Source organism: Taudactylus pleione, unplaced genomic scaffold (assembly GCF_031769625.1).
Source record: "Taudactylus pleione unplaced genomic scaffold, aTauple2 ptg000493l, whole genome shotgun sequence".
Taxonomy (NCBI): domain Eukaryota; kingdom Metazoa; phylum Chordata; class Amphibia; order Anura; family Myobatrachidae; genus Taudactylus; species Taudactylus pleione.
Window position 1 is genome coordinate 1181744 of NW_028284895.1, and position 23585 is coordinate 1205328.

Below are 23585 nucleotides of genomic sequence, written 5' to 3' on the forward strand. Positions count from 1 at the left end.
TGCCCCCAGTATCCCTGCTCATTTAATCTCACCCCCCATTAGAGGTGTACGAGGAACTTAGCGAAGATCGCCTACTATAATAAACGTTAATGTGCAGAGCTGTACATCAGAGCGATATCCGGCATAGCATTCGTGCAGAACTTAATGACCCATAATGAACGTCTACCTACACAAAACACTTGTTATCAAAGAGTAGAACGAAAAAAGGCCAAATTTCCACACAGTGACCAGCCCAAACTATAATGAAAGGAAAAGAATGGTTACACTGTGACATCATTTAAATGTAGAACTGCAGGTGTGGGAATGTGTGCAATGAGCGGGGAAGGTTAAAACAGCATTAACAATATAAAGAGAGATGCGATCTCTACACATTAACCCACGCGTTTTACCAGCATTGGTGAAAGTAGACCATGTAACTTGGTATGAGAAGTCTATAGAACAAAATGTACATACAGTCAGGTGCATAAATATTGGGACATTGACAGAATTTTCATATTCTGGCCTCTATTCACCACCACAATGGCTTTGAAATGAAACAAACAAGATGTGCTTTAACTGCAGACTTTCAGATTTAATTTGAGGGTAATTACATCCAAATCAGATGAACGGTGTAGGAATTAGTGTAGTGCCTCCCACTTTTTAAGGGGCCAAAAGTAATGGGACTATCAACTCAAAAGCTATTTCATGGACAGTTGTGGGCTATTCCCTCGTTATTTCATTATCAATTAAGCAGGTAAAAGGTCTGGAGTTGATTCTAGGTGTGACATTTGCATTTGGAATCAGTTGCTGTCGACTCTCAATATGAATCCAAAGAGCTGTCACTATCAGTGAAGCAAGCCATCATTAGGCTGAAAAATCAAACAAACCCATCAGAGAGATAGCAAAAACATTAGGTGTGGCCAAATCAACTGTTTTGAACATTCTTAAAAAGAAAGAACGCAACGGAGAGCTCAGCAACACCAAAAGACCCGGAAGACCACGGAAAACAACTGTGGTGGATGACACAAAAATTATTTCCCTGGTGAAGAAAAACCCCTTTACAAAAGTTGGTCAAATCAAGAACACTCTCCAGGAGGTAGGTGTATATGTGTCAAAGTCAACAATCAAGAGAAGACTTCACAAGAGTGAATATAGAGGGTTCACCACAAGATGTAAACCATTGGTGAGCCTCAAAACTGAAGCGAAAATGCCCCAAGAACAAGCAGGAACTGAAGACATTTGCAGTAGAGGCCTGGCAGAGCATCACCAGGGATGAAACCCAGCGTCTGGTGATGTCTATGCGTTCCAGACTTCAGGCTGTAATTGCCTGCAAAGGATTTGCAACAAAAGTATTAAAAAGTGAAAGTTAGATTTAGGATTGTTTAGTTTGTCCCATTACTTTTGGCCCCTTAAAAAGTGGGAGGCACATATAGAAACCGTTGTAATTCCTACACCGTTCACCTGATTTGGATGTAATTACCCTCAAATTAAATCTGAAAGTCTGCAGTTAAAGCACATCTTGTTTGTTTCATTTCAAAGCCATTGTGGTGGTGAATAGAGGCCAAAATATGAAAATTCTGTCAATGTCCCAATATTTATGCACCCGACTGTATATAAAGATTATATTTCATATAATCCTGCTTGTAAAACATGCGATGAATAAACAATGAAACAAGATCATTTATCTAGGATGTCTGTGTGAAGCAATTTTTGCACATCGACATATTGAAAGATGTCAATTAAATCAAAAGCAGTAACTCAAACCTGCGCTTCTATGCATTCAGCAGCTAGTACAACCTTAGAAAACAGGCACACCCCAATAGCCTGGAGATAATATGTATAAAGGAAAAAGACAGGTCAACCAGCGCTAGGTCATGGAAACATGAGTATACTACACAATGTGTTGAATCCAATCCTGCTTGTATCTTTTAGTTCTGAGGGGTGAAAGACCGAGACTTGCATTAAAATTCTCACACGAATGTCCATAAAAGGTATATTTCCTTTCCTCGCTCTTATTTTCACACTCACAGGCTACATGATACAACAGATATAAATTTTAAAAAGGAGACACTAAGGTGGGATATCCACTTAGCGATTTTTAAGAACGATAACGATCGTTTGATCGTTGAATCGTTTGCAAAAGTGTCTAAAATGACCAGCGATGCGCGTGCCCGCTGGTCATTTAGACATCTATCATCTTTCCAACATGCTGGTAAACCTGACGATATCGTCAGGTTCAGCATGTTTCCAGATGATGGATGACCCTGCACTGAACGACTGCGTGTTCAGTGCAGGCTCATCACACGACTGACAAACGACTGAATGATTACAATGACATAATCGTGCAGTCGTTTTCAGATCTTGAGTACACACGGACCAACAACTTGAAAGATATCTGTCAAAGATCTCTCTTGCTGCGTACACATGGTACGATGGCAACAATCAGATAACGATCAGACGATCGTTGTCTGATCATCCTGCATGTGTTGGGTGTTCATCCAACACACGCAGTAACCCCTTAACGACTATAAAGACCCGCAAACCTATAGTAAGCAGGCTAACCTGGTCGATATCGACCAGGTCTTCCTGCTTGCACAGACGACGGTAGTTGGTCGATGACGACCATGCGGGGCCGTGCATCGACCATCGCATTGTCGTTTGCCGGGGCTGGAAACTGTCAGATTTTAACGATAACGATAGGATCGTTAAAATCTGACAGCTTATTGTACAGTGTGTATGCAGCATTTAAAAGATCTCTTTCAGTGAAGTCATCCTGCCACATCTCTGAACAGACAAAGTTGACGATATCGTCTAGATTGGCCTGCATGTACGAACAATCATAGATATCATTATCGTTCATGCGGGAATGCGCATCGTTGGTCATTCACTGCATAAAAATGTACAATATATCGTTGAACGATATCGTTAATAGATATCATACCTTTACATTAGTATTCTGTCTCGAGTGCCCGTAACAGTTTCTTTAATCCTTAGCTCCTCGGGATGAGTCTGTCTCATGTATGACACGCAGATACACAGTAGAAGCACTAAGCAAGTTATTAAGACATACTAATAAAATCCATAGCTTTGTAAAACGAAGAATAAAAATAGGACACAACAGGATATATTCCAAGCAGAGCTTACAAACAGATCCACACCAGCTCTGTGCTGCAGTCTCTCAGAGATTGCAGGGACATTGGCAATAATCAGTCCGAACAATAATGGTGTTGATGGCTTCAACGCATTTCCGGGAGCTCTCTCCCCTTTATCAAGGAGTCATCAACTCCATCTAAGGACTATAAAGACCACACATTCAAGTATAGTAAATATAAAATACAGCCATGGCCAAAAGTTTTGAGAATGACACAAGTATTGGTTTTCACAAAGTTTGCTGCTTCAGTGTTTTTAGACCTTTTTGTCAGATGTTACTATGGTATACTGACAGATGTTACTATGGTATACTGAGGTAACATTACAGCATTACATAAGTGTCAGATGTTACTATGGTATACTGAGGTAACATTACAGCATTACATAAGTGTCAGATGTTACTATGGTATACTGAGGTAACATTACAGCATTACATAAGTGTCAGATGTTACTATGGTATACTGAGGTAACATTACAGCATTACATAAGTGTCAGATGTTACTATGGTATACTGAGGTAACATTACAGCATTACATAAGTGTCAGATGTTACTATGGTAAACTGAGGTAACATTACAGCATTACATAAGTGTCAGATGTTACTATGGTATACTGAGGTAACATTACAGCATTACATAAGTGTCAGATGTTACTATGGTATACTGAGGTAACATTACAGCATTACATAAGTGTCAGATGTTACTATGGTATACTGAGGTAACATTACAGCATTACATAAGTGTCAGATGTTACTATGGTATACTGAGGTAACATTACAGCATTACATAAGTGTCAGATGTTACTATGGTATACTGAGGTAACATTACAGCATTACATAAGTGTCAGATGTTACTATGGTATACTGAGGTAACATTACAGCATTACATAAGTGTTAGATGTTACTATGGTATACTGAAGTAACATTACAGCATTACATAAGTGTCAGATGTAACTATGGTATACTGAGGTAACATTACAGCATTACATAAGTGTCAGATGTTACTATGGTATACTGAAGTAACATTACAAGCATTTCATAAATGTCAAAGGCTTTTATTGCCAATTACATTAAGGTTATGCAAAGAGTCAATATTTGCAGTGTTGACCCTTCTTTTTCAAGACCTCTGCAATTCACCCTGGCATGCTGTCATCAACTTCTGGGCCTCATACTGACTGATGGCCGCCCATTCTTGCCTAATCAATGCTTGGAGTGTAATGTCAGAATTTGTGGGTTTTTGTTTGTCCACCTATGGACTAACTTTAGGAGAACTATCCCTGGGTCTTGATACTGCAGGACCCCGGGGCATAGCAGCTCCAAATTAGGCACAAAAGCTCATATACAATTATACCGGATATGTAAATTATCATACACCTCTAGACCCCATATTCATAGGGGTCAATCCAATTAGCCGCGATGATCTCGCCGGCGCAAGTCATCACGGCAATGGCCGCACCATACGACAACATGGATTCACGGAATTTTATTAGCAGTCCCGTAGGGCTGTGAGCAAAATTCCGCGAGTTCGGGCTCAGAGCGGACCGCGAAGGGTGTCTGGGTGCCGTTCTGTTGCCAGCATTTTAACGCCGTTGCAATGGCAACTCATACCCTTCGTGGCTAATTGGATCGACCCCATATATTCTATTTAAGTGTGATTGCGTGGTGCGGATATATTTATATATACACACACACACATTTGTTTTCCTTTTTTTGGGGGGGGGGATGCCAAACATGTTGAGTAGTCCCTAGCCCCCAACACATGCCCTATGGTAAAAATGCACTGTAACAATGCTGACGGTCATTGGACAGCGCTCTGTCTCTCCGTTGCCCCCTCCCTGTACCTGTGCTGCTCACCTGTCCCCAGGGTTCGGAACGCAGGCACAGTATGGGGTGGCCAGGGGATGGTAGTTGGGCTAATTACAATACCAGTCGCTCTCCTGCTAGATGCTTTTCCTGGGCAAACTTAGAAGGGTGAAGTTTTATTTTTCTTTGCGTAGGAGTACTATTTTGTACATTAAATAATCCCGAATACTCAAATGACGGGAGAAATAGCTACACCAGAGTATTAGCAAATCTGAACCAACTCGAAAGTGTTAAAGGTGCGTACACACGGTACGATTAAAATGCACAATATGAACGATGATAATATCGATCATATCATGCATTTTTCGGTGCCTCCAACCCACACACAACCTGCGATGCCGGGTACGCATGGACGATTACGATATCGTCCATCGCCCGTGCATGCACGCCAACCTGGTCGATATCGACCAAGTTACTATAGGTACCCGGTTGGCCATCGTTGGTGGGTTGGTGGTGTGCTGGATGATTGATATCGATCATCCAGCACACCCGGGAGATCATTCAACAATATCGTTAACGATCGTCCTGTGTGTATGCACCATTTCAATGGTAGAAATAGTGTATATGTTTCTGTTTGTTACATTTTGTGTATTTTTTATGTAATTTTCCGTATGGAAGAATGTATCCTCGTCTGTGCTAATGCTGCTATCCTTGGATTATTTTTAGCATATTACAGAGAATTCGCATCAGCATTGTAGCATGTTCATGCCAGCAATCTGTCACCATTGTCAGCGGCAATGGACAACTCCCATTACACAGACTGTTCCTGTTTTATGTCAGCTACACTGCAGAACACCTACTGTGCAGAGACCCCCTCTCTATTACATAATCTGACCTCATTGGCTGCCACATTGTACAATCCTGTCCCTACCAAATGCTACTGTCACGGTAGGTGGGGATTAGTGGTCTGCACACAAGTGTTGACAGGCTGAATACAATAGGTTATGGGTGCGTGAATATGTTGGTGATGCTGGTACTGAGGAAATTGGGTAGGGGGTCCCACAGCTGATGGGAGTCCAAGTTTTATCTACACTATATCGTCTCTCTATGGGAACTAGAACAATTTTCTGGCTGGGAATAAAGCAGCATGCCAAAAGATACAGATCCAAATCTATTAAACACCTGAAGTTTATCTGTCCTGCAGTTTTATTACCCATTAAAGCCAAGTTAAGTTAGTTGTATTGCGCAGTTATCTATACACAGGGCGTGCAAGGTAAAACCCGTAAGAGCTTCTGACGCCCTTAAAAGGGGTACAACATGGAAAAAGGCATCATATAACATTCACAATTGTATAAGGGATAGGTTACATTCATTTCTATATGGCTGCCAAGTTATTACACTCGGTGGTCATCCTCAAACAAAACTTCTTCATTATAGTTGGGATTACACCCAAAAACGTCAGACAGATAGAAATGTAATGATAGTTCTCCTTTAAAAAGACAAGAGATTAAATACAAAAAGTAAAAAAAAAAAAAAAATGTAATAACCACTGAATGGTACCGTATGTGCCATGGCGAGCTAGGAACTATAATATCCACCATCTTAGATTTTATATTAAAGCCTCAAAAATGAATTTGCTTAGTTGAGGCAAAAAAATTCAAGAGGACCAAACACTGTCCGTGTCTGTTCTTTCTCAGCAGGGAGACTGCCTATAAATTAGGAAACAGTATTAAACATATAAGCTCTAGTTTACAAGCGCCCTCTGGGAGAAGCACGGCACACGACTACACATTTATTCAATCCATGCACAGTTTACATGACAACGAGTAACCCAATACTAAATACATAAATGATAGCAGACAAAGTGCTCGTTTCAATTAAACGTTTCAATTAAACGCGCATTGAATAGCGCCGGGAATGAGCTCCCGGAGCTATTCAATTCTGCACGCCGTTAGGTCGGGGAATGCCCGTTCTCCCACCCCTCGCATCTTAAACAGGGTGTTTATTTGCAAGAATAGGCATTCTCCGACTAAACCTCCCGGAGCGATGCTGTTTCCGCCGCGCTAAGGGCAGAAAACAGCATCGCGCCTATACTGGTCGGATTTCTGCTAGAATCCCAGGAGGGATGCGAGAAGAAATACTTAGTCGGGCTTAGCAGCGTGCTGAATTGAATAGCTACGGGAGCTCATTCCTGTCGCTATTCAATTCGAATTGAATCGAGCCCAAATGGCGTCATCCATCTATACAAAATGTTCCACACTTATCTATACGACAGTGGGTCTTATTCAGACCCGGTCGCAAGTGCCGATGCGCTCGCAACCGGGTCGAAGGTTAGCCCTGCGCACGTGCAGCGGCCGCACTGTGCGTGCGAAAGCCCCGGAGCGAGAGAGAAACTCTCTTGCTCCGAAGCGCTCTACGAAAGGGGCGGCTGTCGATGTTGATCGACAGCTCGCCCCATTTTGTAGGCGGGGCGAGGGTTTCACAAACGGAGGCGTTCCTTAAGGAACGCCTGCCGTTTTGTGGGCGGCCGCACTGATATCATCAGTGATGTCAGTGGGGAGCTCCCTGCTCGATCAGAGCAGGAAGCTCCCTGGGGCTTGCGGTTGCCGAGACCCAACCTTAGGTCTCGTCGCAAGCCCCGATGGTCGTGATGGTGTTCACCATCGCGACCATCAACCTGGTCGGTCGCTAAGCTGTGGGTGGTAACCCACAGCTTAGCTAGCGACCGGGAGGCCGCACTAAAAAAAAAAAAAGGAAGCGGCCGCCCACATTCGGAGCGAGCGATCGCTTCTTGCGACCGCCTCTGAATGAGGGCCAGTGTCCCCTAGTTACCAGTGCAAGTCCATTTTGCAGGCGGATCTCGCAATTTTTAGTACAGTACTGGCTCAGAAGTGGAGCAAGTGCATGCAAAACGGGAGCATCTGCGGCCGAGCTGCATTCCCCGCTGCATCAGGTCCAATATCTTGGGAACATCAGAAATCAGCAAGGGCTGGTAGAAATAACCAAATAATTCAACAGTATTAGACAAAGTGCAGCAAAAACGTTGGAGAAAGTGGTGAATCCCCATATAGCAAGGCACGAGAGCTCTAGCCAAAGGTCCCACCAATCAGCATACTGTGACATACATGATGCCTCTAGCAGACATTTACATATTTAGAATAATGTGCTGCATTGGGGACTCCTTTCATCTATGAAATCCTGTTGTAGCTCTTACAACCTAGATCTTTACTTTGCAGAGACGGTTTACATGTGAATAACTACACACATACACTTGGAACGTTCAAATTTAAACTATTGTTGTAATCATATACTTCAATGAGTCAACTTTGAATCACCTCCCTCCTATTCAGTGTCCACTGATAACATCAGTCTCATCTGTCCACTGTCTAGGAGATGTCATCAGCTCTGTCCTCTCCCTCAGACCCCACATTCAGTCCTTTTCCCATACTTGTCGCTTCCAGCTTCATAATATCTCCAGGATTACACCCCTTCTCACCCTGGAGGCAACGAAGACCCTCATTCTCTCGCTGGTCATGTCCCGACTAGGAATGACCAGTGAATCCAACTATTACTGCAACCTCCTCATATCCGGCCTTCCCGACATCCACCCCTATCCACTCAAGTCTACTTTTAACACTGCTGCTAGACTCAACTTTCTCTCTAACTGCCCTGCTTTTCCCTCACCTCCCTACCAGGTAATACAGTGGCTCCACTCTTCCCTATAGAGTCCAATACAAGCACCTCACACACCCTACAAAGCTCAATGCTCTCCCTCCTGCATCTCTGACCTATAAAGCCCCCCCCAGACTGCCAACTGCCCACTTTGTTCTGCCAGTGACCACAGCTTCTCTTCCTACCTCCTCCCCCACCAGGACTTCTCCCATCCTGCTCTCCATTACTGGAACTCCTTCTAAGCACACTAACTACTCCCTGTGTCACCCATGTCTATCCCTATTACCTATAGATTATAAACTCTCACAAATAGGGCCTTCTTCCCTGATGTACTCTTCCTTTCCCCACATTTGCAATATCTCCTTTCCTTTCTCTACAGTAATCCTGAACCTTGCTGGACTCGGGTCTCAACCAGTGTTAACATTGTGCTTATAAATTGTGTTTGTAAATTGTCTTAGGAGTTCCTTCAGGTATTGGTTTTCAGAAAGTTATGTATTTTATAACTGGTTATGTTTGCACTCTGTAAGGCATTTGCGGACCCTTGGTGGTGGCCTATAAATAAAAAATGACTAATAACAACCTTATTTTGTACTCAATTATAAAAAAATATATAATTTATTCTAGAACATTTCAGATTAAGATGAGCATTATTCACCAAAATATATATTTATATGTAATCACTTGTTCTAAAATGACAAATCCTCTAAGGACACAATTTATTTATTTAAACTCTTTGTCTTGATGGCAGTCAGCTTAAAGTTTGTCACAGTCTGTGATATTAATGACAACATAGGGCACAATAACAGAGAATGATCCCATGTCATTATCTGGCCTAACGGCAGATTCGGTCAGAATTCGATCCAGCCGCGGGGACCCAGGCACTGACTTTAGACAGTGGTCCCGATGCTCAGAGCTCAGGCCGAGGGCAGTATGGTGTATGTGCCATGTATACAGACAGACATGAGATTGGTATACACACTGCCTAGAACACTGACGGTGCCCAAGATCAGCAACAGGAAATTGTATTGATCAAACAGACGATGGTAAAGTAACGTGTAACGTATTACAGTGCACCATAACACAAACAGACCCAATGCTGATCACCCACAAGTTTGGGTGCAGAAAGGCAGCTTGACTTAAAAAAGGAGACAATTAGGCTACTGATTTAATAAGCAATGTAAAAGTATCTTTGTTATTATAGTACTAAAGCAGTCTCAATAAATGACCCCAAATCATGGCCGAAACTGCACCAGAATAAAACCTCAATGGGCGGCAGGTAATGGGATTAAATATGCAAATATTTGACAAAAATTAAAAAGGGACTATTACTCTTTTAAAATAAAATATCAGGGTGATTCTTATTACAGATATGGAATCTCTGTGTGTAGAGTGAATGTCTCTACCAGGCACCGCACAGCAGTCAGGCCTCACCTGGTGATACCTATTCCTTCTGTCACAAAGTCTCTACACTACAGACAATACTATCCTAGTAATACTAACGATCCCTATTGTTCTACAGGGCAGCTACAAGTGACTAGACACTGAGATTAGATGAGCTGCAGAAATAACAGATACCTCTGCCCTGTAGGAACACGTCAGTTAATAAAACACTGTATAACATACAATTGTACCACAGTGTTTCTATGGAGTATAAATGTTTCTTAAATACACAGTACTAGCTGTTGCCCGCTGCTTCACCCACGATAAAATCGCTTATGCCACCATGTTTTTTTATTTAAGGTGTTCTGGTTGTATTGCCCTGTCGCGGGAGTGGCCCACGTGACCAGCAGCGCTATACAGACTGATGGCACCAGCGCCTTCACCCACCTCTCACACCAATGTCACTGTATGCCCTGTGCACAGACTGCTATGTAGCCTATCCTATTCACCCACCTCTCACACTTATGTCACTGTATGCCCTGTGCACAGACTGCTATGTAACCTCTCCTATTTACCCACCTCTCACACCAATGTCACTGTGTGCCCTGTGCATAGACTGCTATGTAACCTCTCCTATTCACCCACCTCTCACACCTATGTCACTGTGTGCCCTGTGCACAGACTGCTATGTAGCCTATCCTATTCACCCACTACTCACACCAATGTCACTGTGTGCCCTGTGCACAGACTGCTATGTAACCTCTCCTATTTACCCACCTCTCACACCAATGTCACTGTGTGCCCTGTGCATAGACTGCTATGTAACCTCTCCTATTCACCCACCTCTCACACCAATGTCACTGTGTGCCCTGTGCACAGACTGCTATGTAACCTCTCCTATTCAAACACCTCTCACACCAATGTCACTGTATGCCCTGTGCACAGACTGCTATGTAACCTCTCCTATTCACCCACCTCTCACACCAATGTCACTGTATGCCCTGTGCACAGACTGCTATGTAACCTCTCCTATTCACCCACCACTCATACCTATGTCACTGTGTGTCCTGTGCACAGACTGCTATGTAACCTCTCCTATTCACCCACCACTCACACCCATGTCACTGTGTGCCCTGTGCACATACTGCTATGTAACCTCTCCTATTCACCCACCACTCACACCCATGTCACTGTGTGCCCTGTGCACATACTGCTATGTAACCTATCCTATTCACCCACCACTCACACCAATGTCACTGTGTGCCCTGTGCACAGACTGCTATGTAACCTCTCCTATTCACCCACCACTCATACCTATGTCACTGTGTGTCCTGTGCACAGACTGCTATGTAACCTATCCTATTCACCCACCACTCACACTAATGTCACTGTGTGTCCTGTGCACAGACTGCTATGTAACCTCTCCTATTCACCCACCACTCACACCAATGTCACTGTGTGCCCTGTGCACAGACTGCTATGTAACCTCTCCTATTCACCCACCTCTCACACCAATGTCACTGTGTAACCTGTGCACAGACTGCTATGTAACCTCTCCTATTCACCCACCACTCACACCAATGTCACTGTGTGCCCTGTGCACAGACTGCTATGTAGCCTCTCCTATTCACCCACCACACACACCTATGTCACTGTGTGCCTTGTGCACAGACTGCTATGTAACCGCTCCTATTAACCCACCTCTCACACCAATGTCACTGTGTGCCCTGTGCACAGACTGCCATGTAACCTCTCCTATTCACCCACCACTCACACCAATGTCACTGTGAGCCCTGTGCACAGACGGCTATGTAACACCACACACACACAATGTCAATACATTTTGTTTTTGTTATTGTTCAGCTGTAACTTTTCTAGGAGTTTCCGCTACATAATGATGCCGGTTTCATGAAAATCTGTTTAGTCACAATGTTCTTATTACATTAGTATTTAGGATTAAATATTCTGCTGACAGTGTCCCTTCAAAGGAAAAACAGGACTTACACTGGGAAGTTGTCATTTTGACTCTTTAAAATCTCTTTTATGGAAACCCAGAAATACAGAATGACAACAAAGTAACTGCAGCTGAGTTTCATGGTCATGATCCCTGTCCTGCAGTCACTATGGGATGTTCCAATAAACCATTTAATGAGGAGTGGGTTGCAGTGTGGGGAAAGATTTGTAGATGAGTTTTAGACATTAGGCAGATTTGGAAACATTTTCAATATCCCATCCGGCTTTACTTCAGAAAAAAAAAAAATGGCGTCTCTGTGACGATAACCAACTCACCATTTCTGCAGGAAGTCCTGCGCTTCTAACCGCGCACCAATCTCAAACGTGATTCCAGGCCGATTCGGAGGCGTCTTACTCATTTTAGCTTCTAATCTTCAACAAACCTGTGAATAAATACAATTTAGTATTTAAGGAACAGTATGAAATTACATTACTCATTTCAACCTAGATGTAATATGGAATCGGTATGATTTACCGCCAGACGCAAGTCCGAGAATCCCAACAGCGGCTGCCAGACATGATTGAAAATCCTGATCGTCCCTAAGGTAAGTATTCATTAACCTAATTCCCTCCCCTAACCCTAACCCTCCTTAGGTGTGCCTAACCCTAACCTTCCCCCCAGTGCCTAACCCTAATCCCCCCTCTAAGTGCCTAAACCTAACCCCCCCCCCCTTCCCTGCCGCCTAAACCTAAGTCCCCCGGGGGGGGTGCCTAACCCTAACCCTCCCTCCCCCTAGCCTAACCCTAACCTCCCGGGGGGTGCTTAACCCTAAGTCCCCCCCGGGAGCCCTAAACCTAACCCTCCCCCCACCCCCGTGGCTCTCGCGCTCAGCATCACTTCGATCGGGATGCCGGGCGCCGTTCTCCCGGCGTCGGTAAAATGACAGGCGTCTATATTTAGACGCCTGTCATTTAACCCTCGCCGGGATAAAGCAGTCGGGAAGCCGGCCGTCGGGATTACATCCGCCGGCTTCCCGACTGCATACCTGTAATACATTAACCAGTTTACCTTACCTATACAATTAAACACTTGCTAAAGGCAGACAGACTGAGTCAAATGACCACTATATTGGTAGCACAAGATATTAGTGCTACTTATGTGTGTCATACTAATATAACATACACAAACCACACCCTAGCAATAAGGATGATCGTTTCCCCCTGTCCAAGGTCTTATCGAGATGGGCTGGAAACGTCATGGATCTGATGAAATGAATCATCAGCGTAGTAAGTCTAAATTGTTTATAATAGATCTTTAGCACTTGACAAGGGTCGTCGGGTATTGTTCACATTTCTAGGTTTAATCTGACCAACGGGCTAAAGGGTCATCTTTTTATAGGTGTATGTTTATTACAGATCCTCTCCAGAGGTTCAGGTCATTCTCCTGCTGTGATATAAACAAGTACCCAAAGGTAGGTCTCTTGCAGACGGCAGCAAGTGCTCGTCTGAGATTTGCCTACAGCTCGCTCTATCCAATATTATGCTTGTATCACCACGTTAAGAATGATAGGGGACAACTGGGTTGACTGGGGATTTGGGATGATGAACGCTGTTAGGCATGAGGCATACAGCATCCAGAGCACCCAAAACTCACATTTGGTCTCATCAGAACACAGTATCTGCCTCTGCTTCACACTAGGGTCTCCCACATGCTGTTTGGCACTGCTCTCCCTCTCAGTCATCCCATCACACTGTAGTGTTCGGATCTCCCTGTAAAACTGTTTTTCACCATGACATAATATCTTTTCTCTCCCGCCCTTCCATACTGTCATGTCTATCTATCTCTCTCCCCCAACACCCTACCATGCTGTCATCTCCATTTCTCCCCCTGACATGATGTAGTCTCTCTCTCCACAACTGCCATGCTGCAGTCTCTCTCATTCTCTCTCTCTACAACTGCCATGCTGCAGTCTCTATCATGCTCTCGCTCTACAACTGCCATGCCGCAGTCTATGGGTCTGATTCAGACTTGGGAATAGAGAGATCTCTCTCTCAATTGTGAACCTGAACAAACCATACTGCAATGCAAGGGGTGTAAATACAAAAAAATTTTTCATGTAGGGTAAATACTGGCTGCTGTTGCATGTAGCCCACAAATACTGCACACCTTTATTATTACTCTACAATTTACATGTCAGTTTGGAAACACTCCTCCTGAATCTAAATCTCTCTGCACGTTTCAAATCTGCACCCCGTCCCCCCCTCTGCAGTGCAGCATGGTGTCACCAAGATGATCAGTTGAGAGACATCTCTCTATTCCCGAGTCTGAATCAGGCCCTAGATCTGCATTCTCTCTCATTCTCTCCCTCCCTGCCATGCTGCAGTCTCTCTCATTATCTCCCCCCCTGCCATGCTGCAGTCTCTCTCATTCTCTCCCCCCCGCCATGCTGCAGTCTCTCTCATTATCTCCCCCCCTGCCATGCTGCAGTCTCTCTCATTCTCTCCCTCCCTGCCAGGCTGCAGTCTCTCTCATTCTCTCTCTCCCTGCCAGGCTGCAGTCTCTCTCATTCTCTCCCTCCCTGCCAGGCTGCTGTCTCTCTCATTTTCTCCCTCCCTGCCAGGCTGCAGTCTCTCTCATTCTCTCCCTCCCTGCCATGCTGCAGTCTCTCTCATTGTCCCCCTCCCTGCCAGGCTGCATTCTCTCTCATTCTCTCTCCCTCCCTGCCAGGCTGCATTCTCTCTCATTCTCTCCCTCCCTGCCAGGCTGCAGTCTCTCTCATTCTCTCCCTCCCTGCCAGGCTGCAGTCTCTCTCATTCTCTCCCTCCCTGCCTGCCAGGCTGCATTCTCTCTCATTCTCTCTCTCCCTGCCAGGCTGCAGTCTCTCTCATTCTCTCCCTCCCTGCCAGGCTGCAGTCTCTCTCATTCTCTCCCTCCCTGCCAGGCTGCAGTCTCTCTCATTCTCTCCCTCCCTGCCAGGCTGCAGTCTCTCTCATTCTCTCCCTCCCTGCCAGGCTGCAGTCTCTCTCATTCTCTCCCTCCCTGCCAGGCTGCATTCTCTCTCATTCTCTCCCTCCCTGCCATGCTGCAGTCTCTCTCATTCTCTCCCTCCCTGCCAGGCTGCAGTTTCTCTCATTCTCTCCCTCCCTGCCAGGCTGCAGTTTCTCTCATTCTCTCCCTCCCTGCCAGGCTGCAGTCTCTCTCATTCTCTCCCTCCCTGTCAGGCTGCAGTCTCTCTCATTCTCTCCCTCCCTGCCAGGCTGCAGTCTATCTCATTCTCTCCCTCCCTGCCAAGCTGCAGTCTCTCTCATTCTCTCCCTCCCCGCCAGACTGCAGTCTCTCTCATTCTCTCCCTCCCCGCCAGGCTGCAGTCTCTCCCATTCTCTCCCTCCCTGCCAGGCTGCAGTCTCTCCCATTCTCTCCATCCCTGCCAGGCTGCAGTCTCTCTCATTCTCTCCCTCCCTGCCAGGCTGCAGTCTCTCATTCTCTCCCTCCCTGCCAGGCTGCAATCTCTCTCATTATCTCCCTCCCAGCCGTCTCTCATTCTCTCCCTCCCTGTCAGGCTGCAGTCTCTCTCATTCTCTCCCTCCCTGCCAGGCTGCAGTCTATCTCATTCTCTCCCTCCCTGCCAAGCTGCAGTCTCTCTCATTCTCTCCCTCCCCGCCAGACTGCAGTCTCTCTCATTCTCTCCCTCCCCGCCAGGCTGCAGTCTCTCCCATTCTCTCCCTCCCTGCCAGGCTGCAGTCTCTCCCATTCTCTCCATCCCTGCCAGGCTGCAGTCTCTCTCATTCTCTCCCTCCCTGCCAGGCTGCAGTCTCTCATTCTCTCCCTCCCTGCCAGGCTGCAGTCTCTCTCATTATCTCCCTCCCAGCCGTCTCTCATTCTCTCCCTCCCTGCCAGGCTGCAGTCTCTCCCATTCTCTCCCTCCCTGCCATGCTGAATTCTCTCTCATTCTCTCCCTCCCTGCCATGCTGCAGTCTATATCTCATTCTCTCCCTCCCTGCCAGGCTGCAGTCTCTCTCATTCTCTCCCTCCCTGCCAGGCTGCAGTCTATATCTCATTCTCTCCCTCCCTGCCAGGCTGCAGTCTATATCTCATTCTCTCCCTCCCTGCCAGGCTGCAGTCTATATCTCATTCTCTCCCTCCCTGCCAGGCTGCAGTCTCTCTCATTCTCTCCCTCCCTGCCATGCTACAATCTCTCTCATTCTCTCCCTCCCTGCCAGGCTGCATTAACTCCCTCCCTGCCAGGCTGCACTCTCTCACATTCTCTCCCCCCCTGCCATGCTGCAGTCTCTCATTCTTTCCCTCCCTGCCAGGCTGCAGTCTCTCTCATTCTCTCCCTCCCTGCCAAACTGTAGCGTCTCTCTCTCTATGCCATGCTGTTGTCTATCTCAATGGCTTACAATTATCTCTTTCTCTCTGTCCCTGCCTTCCATAGTGTGGTGTCTGTCTCTCTCTACTTCACTGTGAAGTCTCTCCTTTTCTCCATGTCATACTGTGGTCTCTGTACCAGATTCAGATCCGCTCGCTAAGGCGCGATCGCTCGCTGCCGGGCGATTTTTGCTCAGTGTGCATGCGTATAATTCGCAGTGCTCGTGCGCAAGCCAGTCTTTGTGATCTGTTTTTGGTTGCTCTTAAGCCACAATCAGGTCGCTACTTTGAGTGACAGATAGCGCCTTTTGTGGGTGGTAAATGGGGAAGGTGCTTGTAAACGGGGGAGTGGTGTTGCGGACGCAGGCGTGCCAGGCCGCCAAAACGCCTTTTAAAGGGCGTGCATAATTAGCAAAGTAGCGTCATTGGTCACGTCACCTGCATGTATTTTCAGGCCACACTGATCGCTGTGCTTGCGGCAGGTTAAGGCAATCTCAAGGGCTGCGAGCATCTCCGATGGCTCTCGATGGTCCCGATTAATCCTACATTTTCCGGAGATGACGTTCATTGCGAGTGGCAAGGGGGCGTCTATATACACTTGCGAGCGCACTTGCCGTAGCTCGCTAAAGCATAGTGGGCGTCCTTACGCAACGCACTGCGAGCACTTAATTTAATTATACGGCCCCTTTTTGCCAGCGAGCAGCCGCAACTTGCGAGCGGGTCTGAATTAGCTCCTTTGCTCTATCCCTGTCTTACTGGGGCCTTGCTCTCATTCCGTCACTCCATTATACTGGGATCCTCCAACTCGCTCTTCCTGTCATGTCGTGAGGTCTCTCTTTCTCTCTCCATGTCTGTGGTCTCTCTCTCTTTCTCCATCATACTATTAATGTGCTCTCTCCGTCTTACTAGGGCCTCTCTCACTCTGTCACTATTAGGGTCTCCAACTCACTCTTCCAGTCATAGCATGGTGTGTCTCATCCTCCTACACTGTGGTGTCTCTCGTTCTCTCTACCTGTCATACTGGAATCTCTCTCTCTGTCTTTCCTATCATATTGTGGACACTCTCGCTCTCTCCTTGGCACACTGCATATCTCTCTATTTTCCTTTCCTGTCACAATATCATGCAACAATATCATCTCTCACTCTTCCAAACAGTCTCTTTCACCAGCCATGCTGTAATCTCTCTCACTTCCCTGCCATTCTGTAGTCTCTCTCATTCACCACTGCCATGCAATTGTCTATCGCTCTCCCGGCCATGCTGTTATCTCACTCTCTGTATCCGCCTTGCTGTTATCTCTCTCCCTGCCTTGATGTCGCGTCTGTCTATCTCTCCCTGTTTAGCTGTCGTCTGACTCTCTCCCTGTTTAGCTGTTGTCTCTCCCCTCTCCCTGCATTTCTGTCAGATCTCTATCTGCCTCCCACACTGTGGTTGCACTCTCTCTCACTCACACATAGGGCCTAATTCAGACCCGCTCGCAAGAGGGTCGTTGTTGGCCCAGTGCGCATGCGCACGAGGGAGCCGGCTCCGTCGTGTGCATGCACGACCCGGATAGCGACGGCCAAGCCGTCGCTATCCGGGTCTCGCTACAAAGGGGGCGTGCTGTCGATGTTAAGTGACAGCATGCCCCCTTTGGTGGGCATGCTGGGGGCGTGGCTGCCCAGACGGAGGCGTTCCCATGGGAACGCCTACCGTCTGGGGCCGGCCCCACTGACATCACAAGTGATGTCAGTGGGAGTGCTCTCGGCTCTGATAGAGCCGAAAGCACTCCAGGGCTTGCGGCAACGAGACCCTACCACAAGGATCTGGTTGCAAGCCCGATGGTCGCGATGGTCTTGACCATCGCGACCATCTTTTTGGCCGCTCGCTATAGCAGTGGGTGGTCACCCACAGCTATGCGAGCGGCCAGGAGGCCGCTCTAAAAATTAAGAAGGACGGCCCTGATTCAGAGCGAGCGCTCTGTCAGAGCGTCCGGCTCTGAATCAGGGCCATAGTGTTTGCTCTCCCTCCCTTCCACATTGCAGTCTCTCTCTCTCTCCTTCACACACACACACACAGTGGTCTCGCCTTCCCTCTCACATATTGTGGTCTCTCCCTGTCCCTCACATATCAAACTGTGGTGTCTCTCCCTCTCACCTTCCCACACTGTGGTCTCTCTCCCTGTCCCCTCCCCACACTGTGGTCTCTCTCCCTGTCCCCTCCCCACACTGTGGTCTCTCTCCCTGTCCCCTCCCCACACTGTGGTCTCTCTCCCTGTCCCCTCCCCACACTGTGGTCTCTCTCCCTGTCCCCTCCCCACACTGTGGTCTCTCTCCCTGTCCCCTCCCCACACTGTGGTCTCTCTCCCTGTCCCCTTCCCACACTGTGGTCTCTCTCCCTGTCCCCTTCCCACACTGTGGTCTCTCTCCCTGTCCCCTTCCCACACTGTGGTCTCTCTCCCTGTCCCCTTCCCACACTGTGGTCTCTCTCCCTGTCCCCTTCCCACACTGTGGTCTCTCTCCCTGTCCCCTTCCCACACTGTGGTCTCTCTCTCCCCTTCCCACACTGTGGTCTCTCTCTCTCTCCCCTTCCCACACTGTGGTCTCTTTCCCTCTCACCCTCCCAGACTGAGGTCGCTCTCTCACTCACCCTCCCACACTGATCTCTCGCTCTCTCCCCATCCCATACTGTGGTCTCACACCATCTCTCCCTCCATCCCTTCCATACTGTGGCCTCTCTCCCTTCGCACCAAATTACAGTCTCTATTTCTCTGTCATAATGTGATCTCTCCCCATCTCCAGGCATACTGTGGTCTTTAGCTCTCTCTTGCTCTATCTGCCTGTCATACCATGGTCTCTCTCTCTCCCTACCTGTCATACCGTGATGTCTATGTCATACTGTGGTAAGCCTCTCTCTCTATCCCCGTCATACTGCATTCTATCTCTCTCACTCACTTTGTCAAACAGTGGCCTCTATCACTCTCAGGCATTCTGTGATCTTTCATTTCTCTAGTCATGCAGTGGTCATACTATGGTCTCGCTCTCTCCATGTCATACTGTGGTCTCACACTGTCTCTCTCTCTTCGTCATACTGTGGTCCCACATTCTCCATGTGAACTCACTTTCTGCCTGTCACACTGCTGTCTGTCTCACCTCCTGACACACTGCTGTCTGTCTCTCTCACCCAGGCACACTGCTGTCTCTCTCAACCTGTCAAACTGTGCTCTCTCACTCTGCCTGTGACACTGCTGTCTCTCTGCTGGTCATACTACTGTCTCTCTCTTTCACCCTGTCACACTGCGCGCTCTCTATCTCTGCCCATCAGACTGCTGTCTCTCCCCACCTATCACACTGATGTCGATCTCTCTCTCCGCCATCACACTGCTCTCTCTCTCTCTCTGCCTGTCACACTGCTGCTACTATCTCTTTCCGCCTAACACACTGCTGTCTCTCTCTACACCTGACAGTACTGTCTCTGTCTCACCCTGACACACTGCGCTCTATCTCTGCCTGTCAGACAGCCGTTTATCGCTCTCCACCTATCACACTGCGCTCACTCCCCCCGTCACACTGCTGTCTCTCTCTCTCCGCCTGTCACACTGCTGTCTCTCTATTTTACCGTCACACTGCGCTCTCTATCACACTGCTGTCTCTCTCTTCTCCTGTCAGATTGCGCTCTCTCTCTGCCTGTAACACTGCTGTCTCTCTTTCCACCTGTCACCGTCATACTGCACTCACTCTGTCACACTGCTGTCTCTCACCGTCATACTGCACTCACTCTCTGTCACTCTGTCTCTCTCTTTCTTTCTGTCGCACTGCTGTCTCTCTCTCTCTGTCGCACTGCTGTCTCTCTCTCTCTGTCGCACTGCTGTCTCTCTCTCTCTGTCGCACTGCTGTCTCTCTCTCTCTGTCGCACTGCTGTCTCTCTCTCTCTGTCGCACTGCTGTCTCTCTCTCTCTGTCGCACTGCTGTCTCTCTCTCTCTGTCGCACTGCTCTCTCTCTCTCTCTCTGTCGCACTGCTGTCTCTCTCTCTCTGTCACATTCCTGTCTCTCTCTCTCTGTCACATTGCTGTCTCTCTCTCTCTGTCAATTGCTGTCTCTCTCTCTCTGTCGCGTGCACGAACTAGCCTGTGCGATCGGGTAAGGGTACGCAAACCCTTCCGATATTGACAGGAAGTGCTATTTGTGGGTGGTGACGGGGGGTGGGTGGGCAGACGCAGGCTTGCCTGTGAGCGTTGGGAAGCAGTTACAGGGGCGTGCATAATTATGGCAGTGCAGGGGCAAACGCAGCCAGATGACTCAATGCACGCAGGAAGTGGCCAAAATCATGCGCAAGGTCAGGTCATCCTCTATTGTGTGTCTGCGATCACTGTGTCACCTTGCTGTCTCTCTTACTCTTGTCACCCTGCTGTCTCACTGTCTCTCCCTCTCATCCTGTCACACTGCTGTCTCTCCCTCTCTACTGTCTCTCATCCTGTCACACTGCTGTCTCTCATTCTGTCACACTGCTGTCTCTCCCTCTCATCCTGTCACACAGCTGTCTCTCTGTCACACTGCTGTCTCTCTCTGTCACACTGCTGTCTCCCTATCATCCTGTCACACTGCTGTCTCTGTCTCATCCCCCCGGTGATGTCCCAGTATCGGAGTCACCTCTGTCCGATGTCAGACCGCTCTATCGCTCCTGCTATCTCCTCTCTGGCTCCCGCAGCACACACCCCGGACAGGCCAGGATACGGAGCCGCCGCTCGGCTACAGGAGAGCGTGTCCCCCGGGGAGCCTCATCCTTCAGCCGTTTCTGCACCGGACTCTCTCCCGCAGCTCCCAGAGAGCCCTCTGCGCGCCGCCGGCCAATCACATCGTTCTACGTCACAGCTGGGGGACTCCAGCTTCCGGGTCAGCGCGTCACGCGCAACCAGCCGTCTCCAAGGTGAGCGCCATGTGACTTCCGCCCGCCTCGGAATCCTCCTCCGCCGAGGTCATGTGACTCAGGCAGCTGTGTGGGCTGGATCATGTGACCTGTGTGACGTCATGCGTCTACATTACTGTCATCCCTGTGCCATGTGTCACACACTGTATCATCCCTGTCACCTGTGTCACACACTGTATCATCCCTGTGCCCTGTGTCACACACTATCATCCCTGTCACCTGTGTCACACACTGTATCATCCCTGTGCCCTGTGTCACACACTGTATCATCCCTGTGCCCTGTGTCACACACTGTATCATCCCTGTGCCATGTGTCACACACTGTATCATCCCTGTCACCTGTGTCACACACTGTATCATCCCTGTCACCTGTGTCACACACTGTATCATCCCTGTGCCCTGTGTCACACACTATCATCCCTGTCACCTGTGTCACACACTGTATCATCCCTGTGCCCTGTGTCACACACTGTATCATCCCTGTGCCCTGTGTCACACACTGTATCATCCCTGTGCCCTGTGTCACACACTATCATCCCTGTCACCTGTGTCACACACTGTATCATCCCTGTGCCATGTGTCACACACTGTATCATCCCTGTCACCTGTGTCACACACTGTATCATCCCTGTCACCTGTGTCACACACTGTATCATCCCTGTCACCTGTGTCACACACTATCATCCCTGTGCCATGTGTCACACACTGTATCATCCCTGTCACCTGTGTCACACACTGTATCATCTCTGTTCCCTGTGTCACACACTGTATCATCCCTGTCACCTGTGTCACACACTGTATCATCCCTGCGCCATGTGTCACACACTGTATCATCCCTGTCACCTGTGTCACACACTGTATCATCTCTGTTCCCTGTGTCACACACTGTATCATCCCTGTCACCTGTATCACACACTGTATCATCCCTGTGCCCTGTGTCACACACTGTATCATCCCTGTCACCTGTGTCACACACTGTATCAGCCCTGTCACCTGTGTCACACAATGTATCATCCCTGTGCCCTGTGTCACACACTGTATCATCCTTGTGTCACACAATGTATCATCCCTGTCACCTGTGTCACACACTGTATCATCCCTGTGCCCTGTGTCACACACTGTATCATCCCTGTGCCATGTGTCACACACTGTATCATCCCTGTCACCTGTGTCACACACTGTATCATCTCTGTTCCCTGTGTCACACACTGTATCATCCCTGTCACCTGTATCACACACTGTATCATCCCTGTGCCCTGTGTCACACACTGTATCATCCCTGTCACCTGTGTCACACACTGTATCAGCCCTGTCACCTGTGTCACACAATGTATCATCCCTGTGCCCTGTGTCACACACTGTATCATCCTTGTGTCACACAATGTATCATCCCTGTCACCTGTGTCACACACTGTATCATCCCTGTGCCCTGTGTCACACACTGTATCATCCCTGTGCCATGTGTCACACACTGTATCATCCCTGTCACCTGTGTCACACACTGTATCATCCCTGTCACCTGTGTCACACACTGTATCATCCCTGTGCCCTGTGTCACACACTATCATCCCTGTCACCTGTGTCACACACTGTATCATCCCTGTGCCCTGTGTCACACACTGTATCATCCCTGTGCCCTGTGTCACACACTGTATCATCCCTGTCACCTGTGTCACACACTATCATCCCTGTGCCATGTGTCACACACTGTATCATCCCTGTCACCTGTGTCACACACTGTATCATCTCTGTTCCCTGTGTCACACACTGTATCATCCCTGTCACCTGTGTCACACACTGTATCATCCCTGCGCCATGTGTCACACACTGTATCATCCCTGTCACCTGTGTCACACACTGTATCATCTCTGTTCCCTGTGTCACACACTGTATCATCCCTGTCACCTGTATCACACACTGTATCATCCCTGTGCCCTGTGTCACACACTGTATCATCCCTGTCACCTGTGTCACACACTGTATCAGCCCTGTCACCTGTGTCACACAATGTATCATCCCTGTGCCCTGTGTCACACACTGTATCATCCTTGTGTCACACAATGTATCATCCCTGTCACCTGTGTCACACACTGTATCATCCCTGTGCCCTGTGTCACACACTGTATCATCCCTGTCACCTGTGTCACACACTGTATCATCCCTTTGCCATGTGTCACACACTGTATCATCCCTGTCACCTGTGTCACACATTGTATCATCCCTGTGCCATTTGTCACACACTGTATCATCCCTGTCACCTGTGTCACACACTGTATCATCTCTGTCACCTGTGTCACACACTGTATCATCTCTGTTCCCTGTGTCACACACTGTATCATCCCTGTCACCTGTGTCACACACTGTAACATCCCTGCGCC

The 23585-nt window shown here is 47.9% G+C and overlaps 1 protein-coding gene across 2 annotated transcripts in view; it reads right to left on the reverse strand.

Annotated features, from left to right (window-relative positions):
• Window positions 1-21122, reverse strand: part of PHF20L1 (PHD finger protein 20 like 1) — a 123117-nt gene extending 101995 nt beyond the window's left edge. For both annotated transcript variants that reach the window (XM_088449714.1, XM_088449713.1), the window contains exons 1-2: window positions 20931-21122; window positions 12271-12377 (exon numbers count right to left, since the gene is read on the reverse strand). In XM_088449714.1, the coding sequence (XP_088305840.1) occupies window positions 12271-12353 (83 nt within the window). In that variant the 5' untranslated portion in view covers window positions 12354-12377; window positions 20931-21122. The remainder of the gene's footprint in view (window positions 1-12270; window positions 12378-20930) is intronic.
• Between the last annotated feature and the right edge of the window lie 2463 nt (window positions 21123-23585).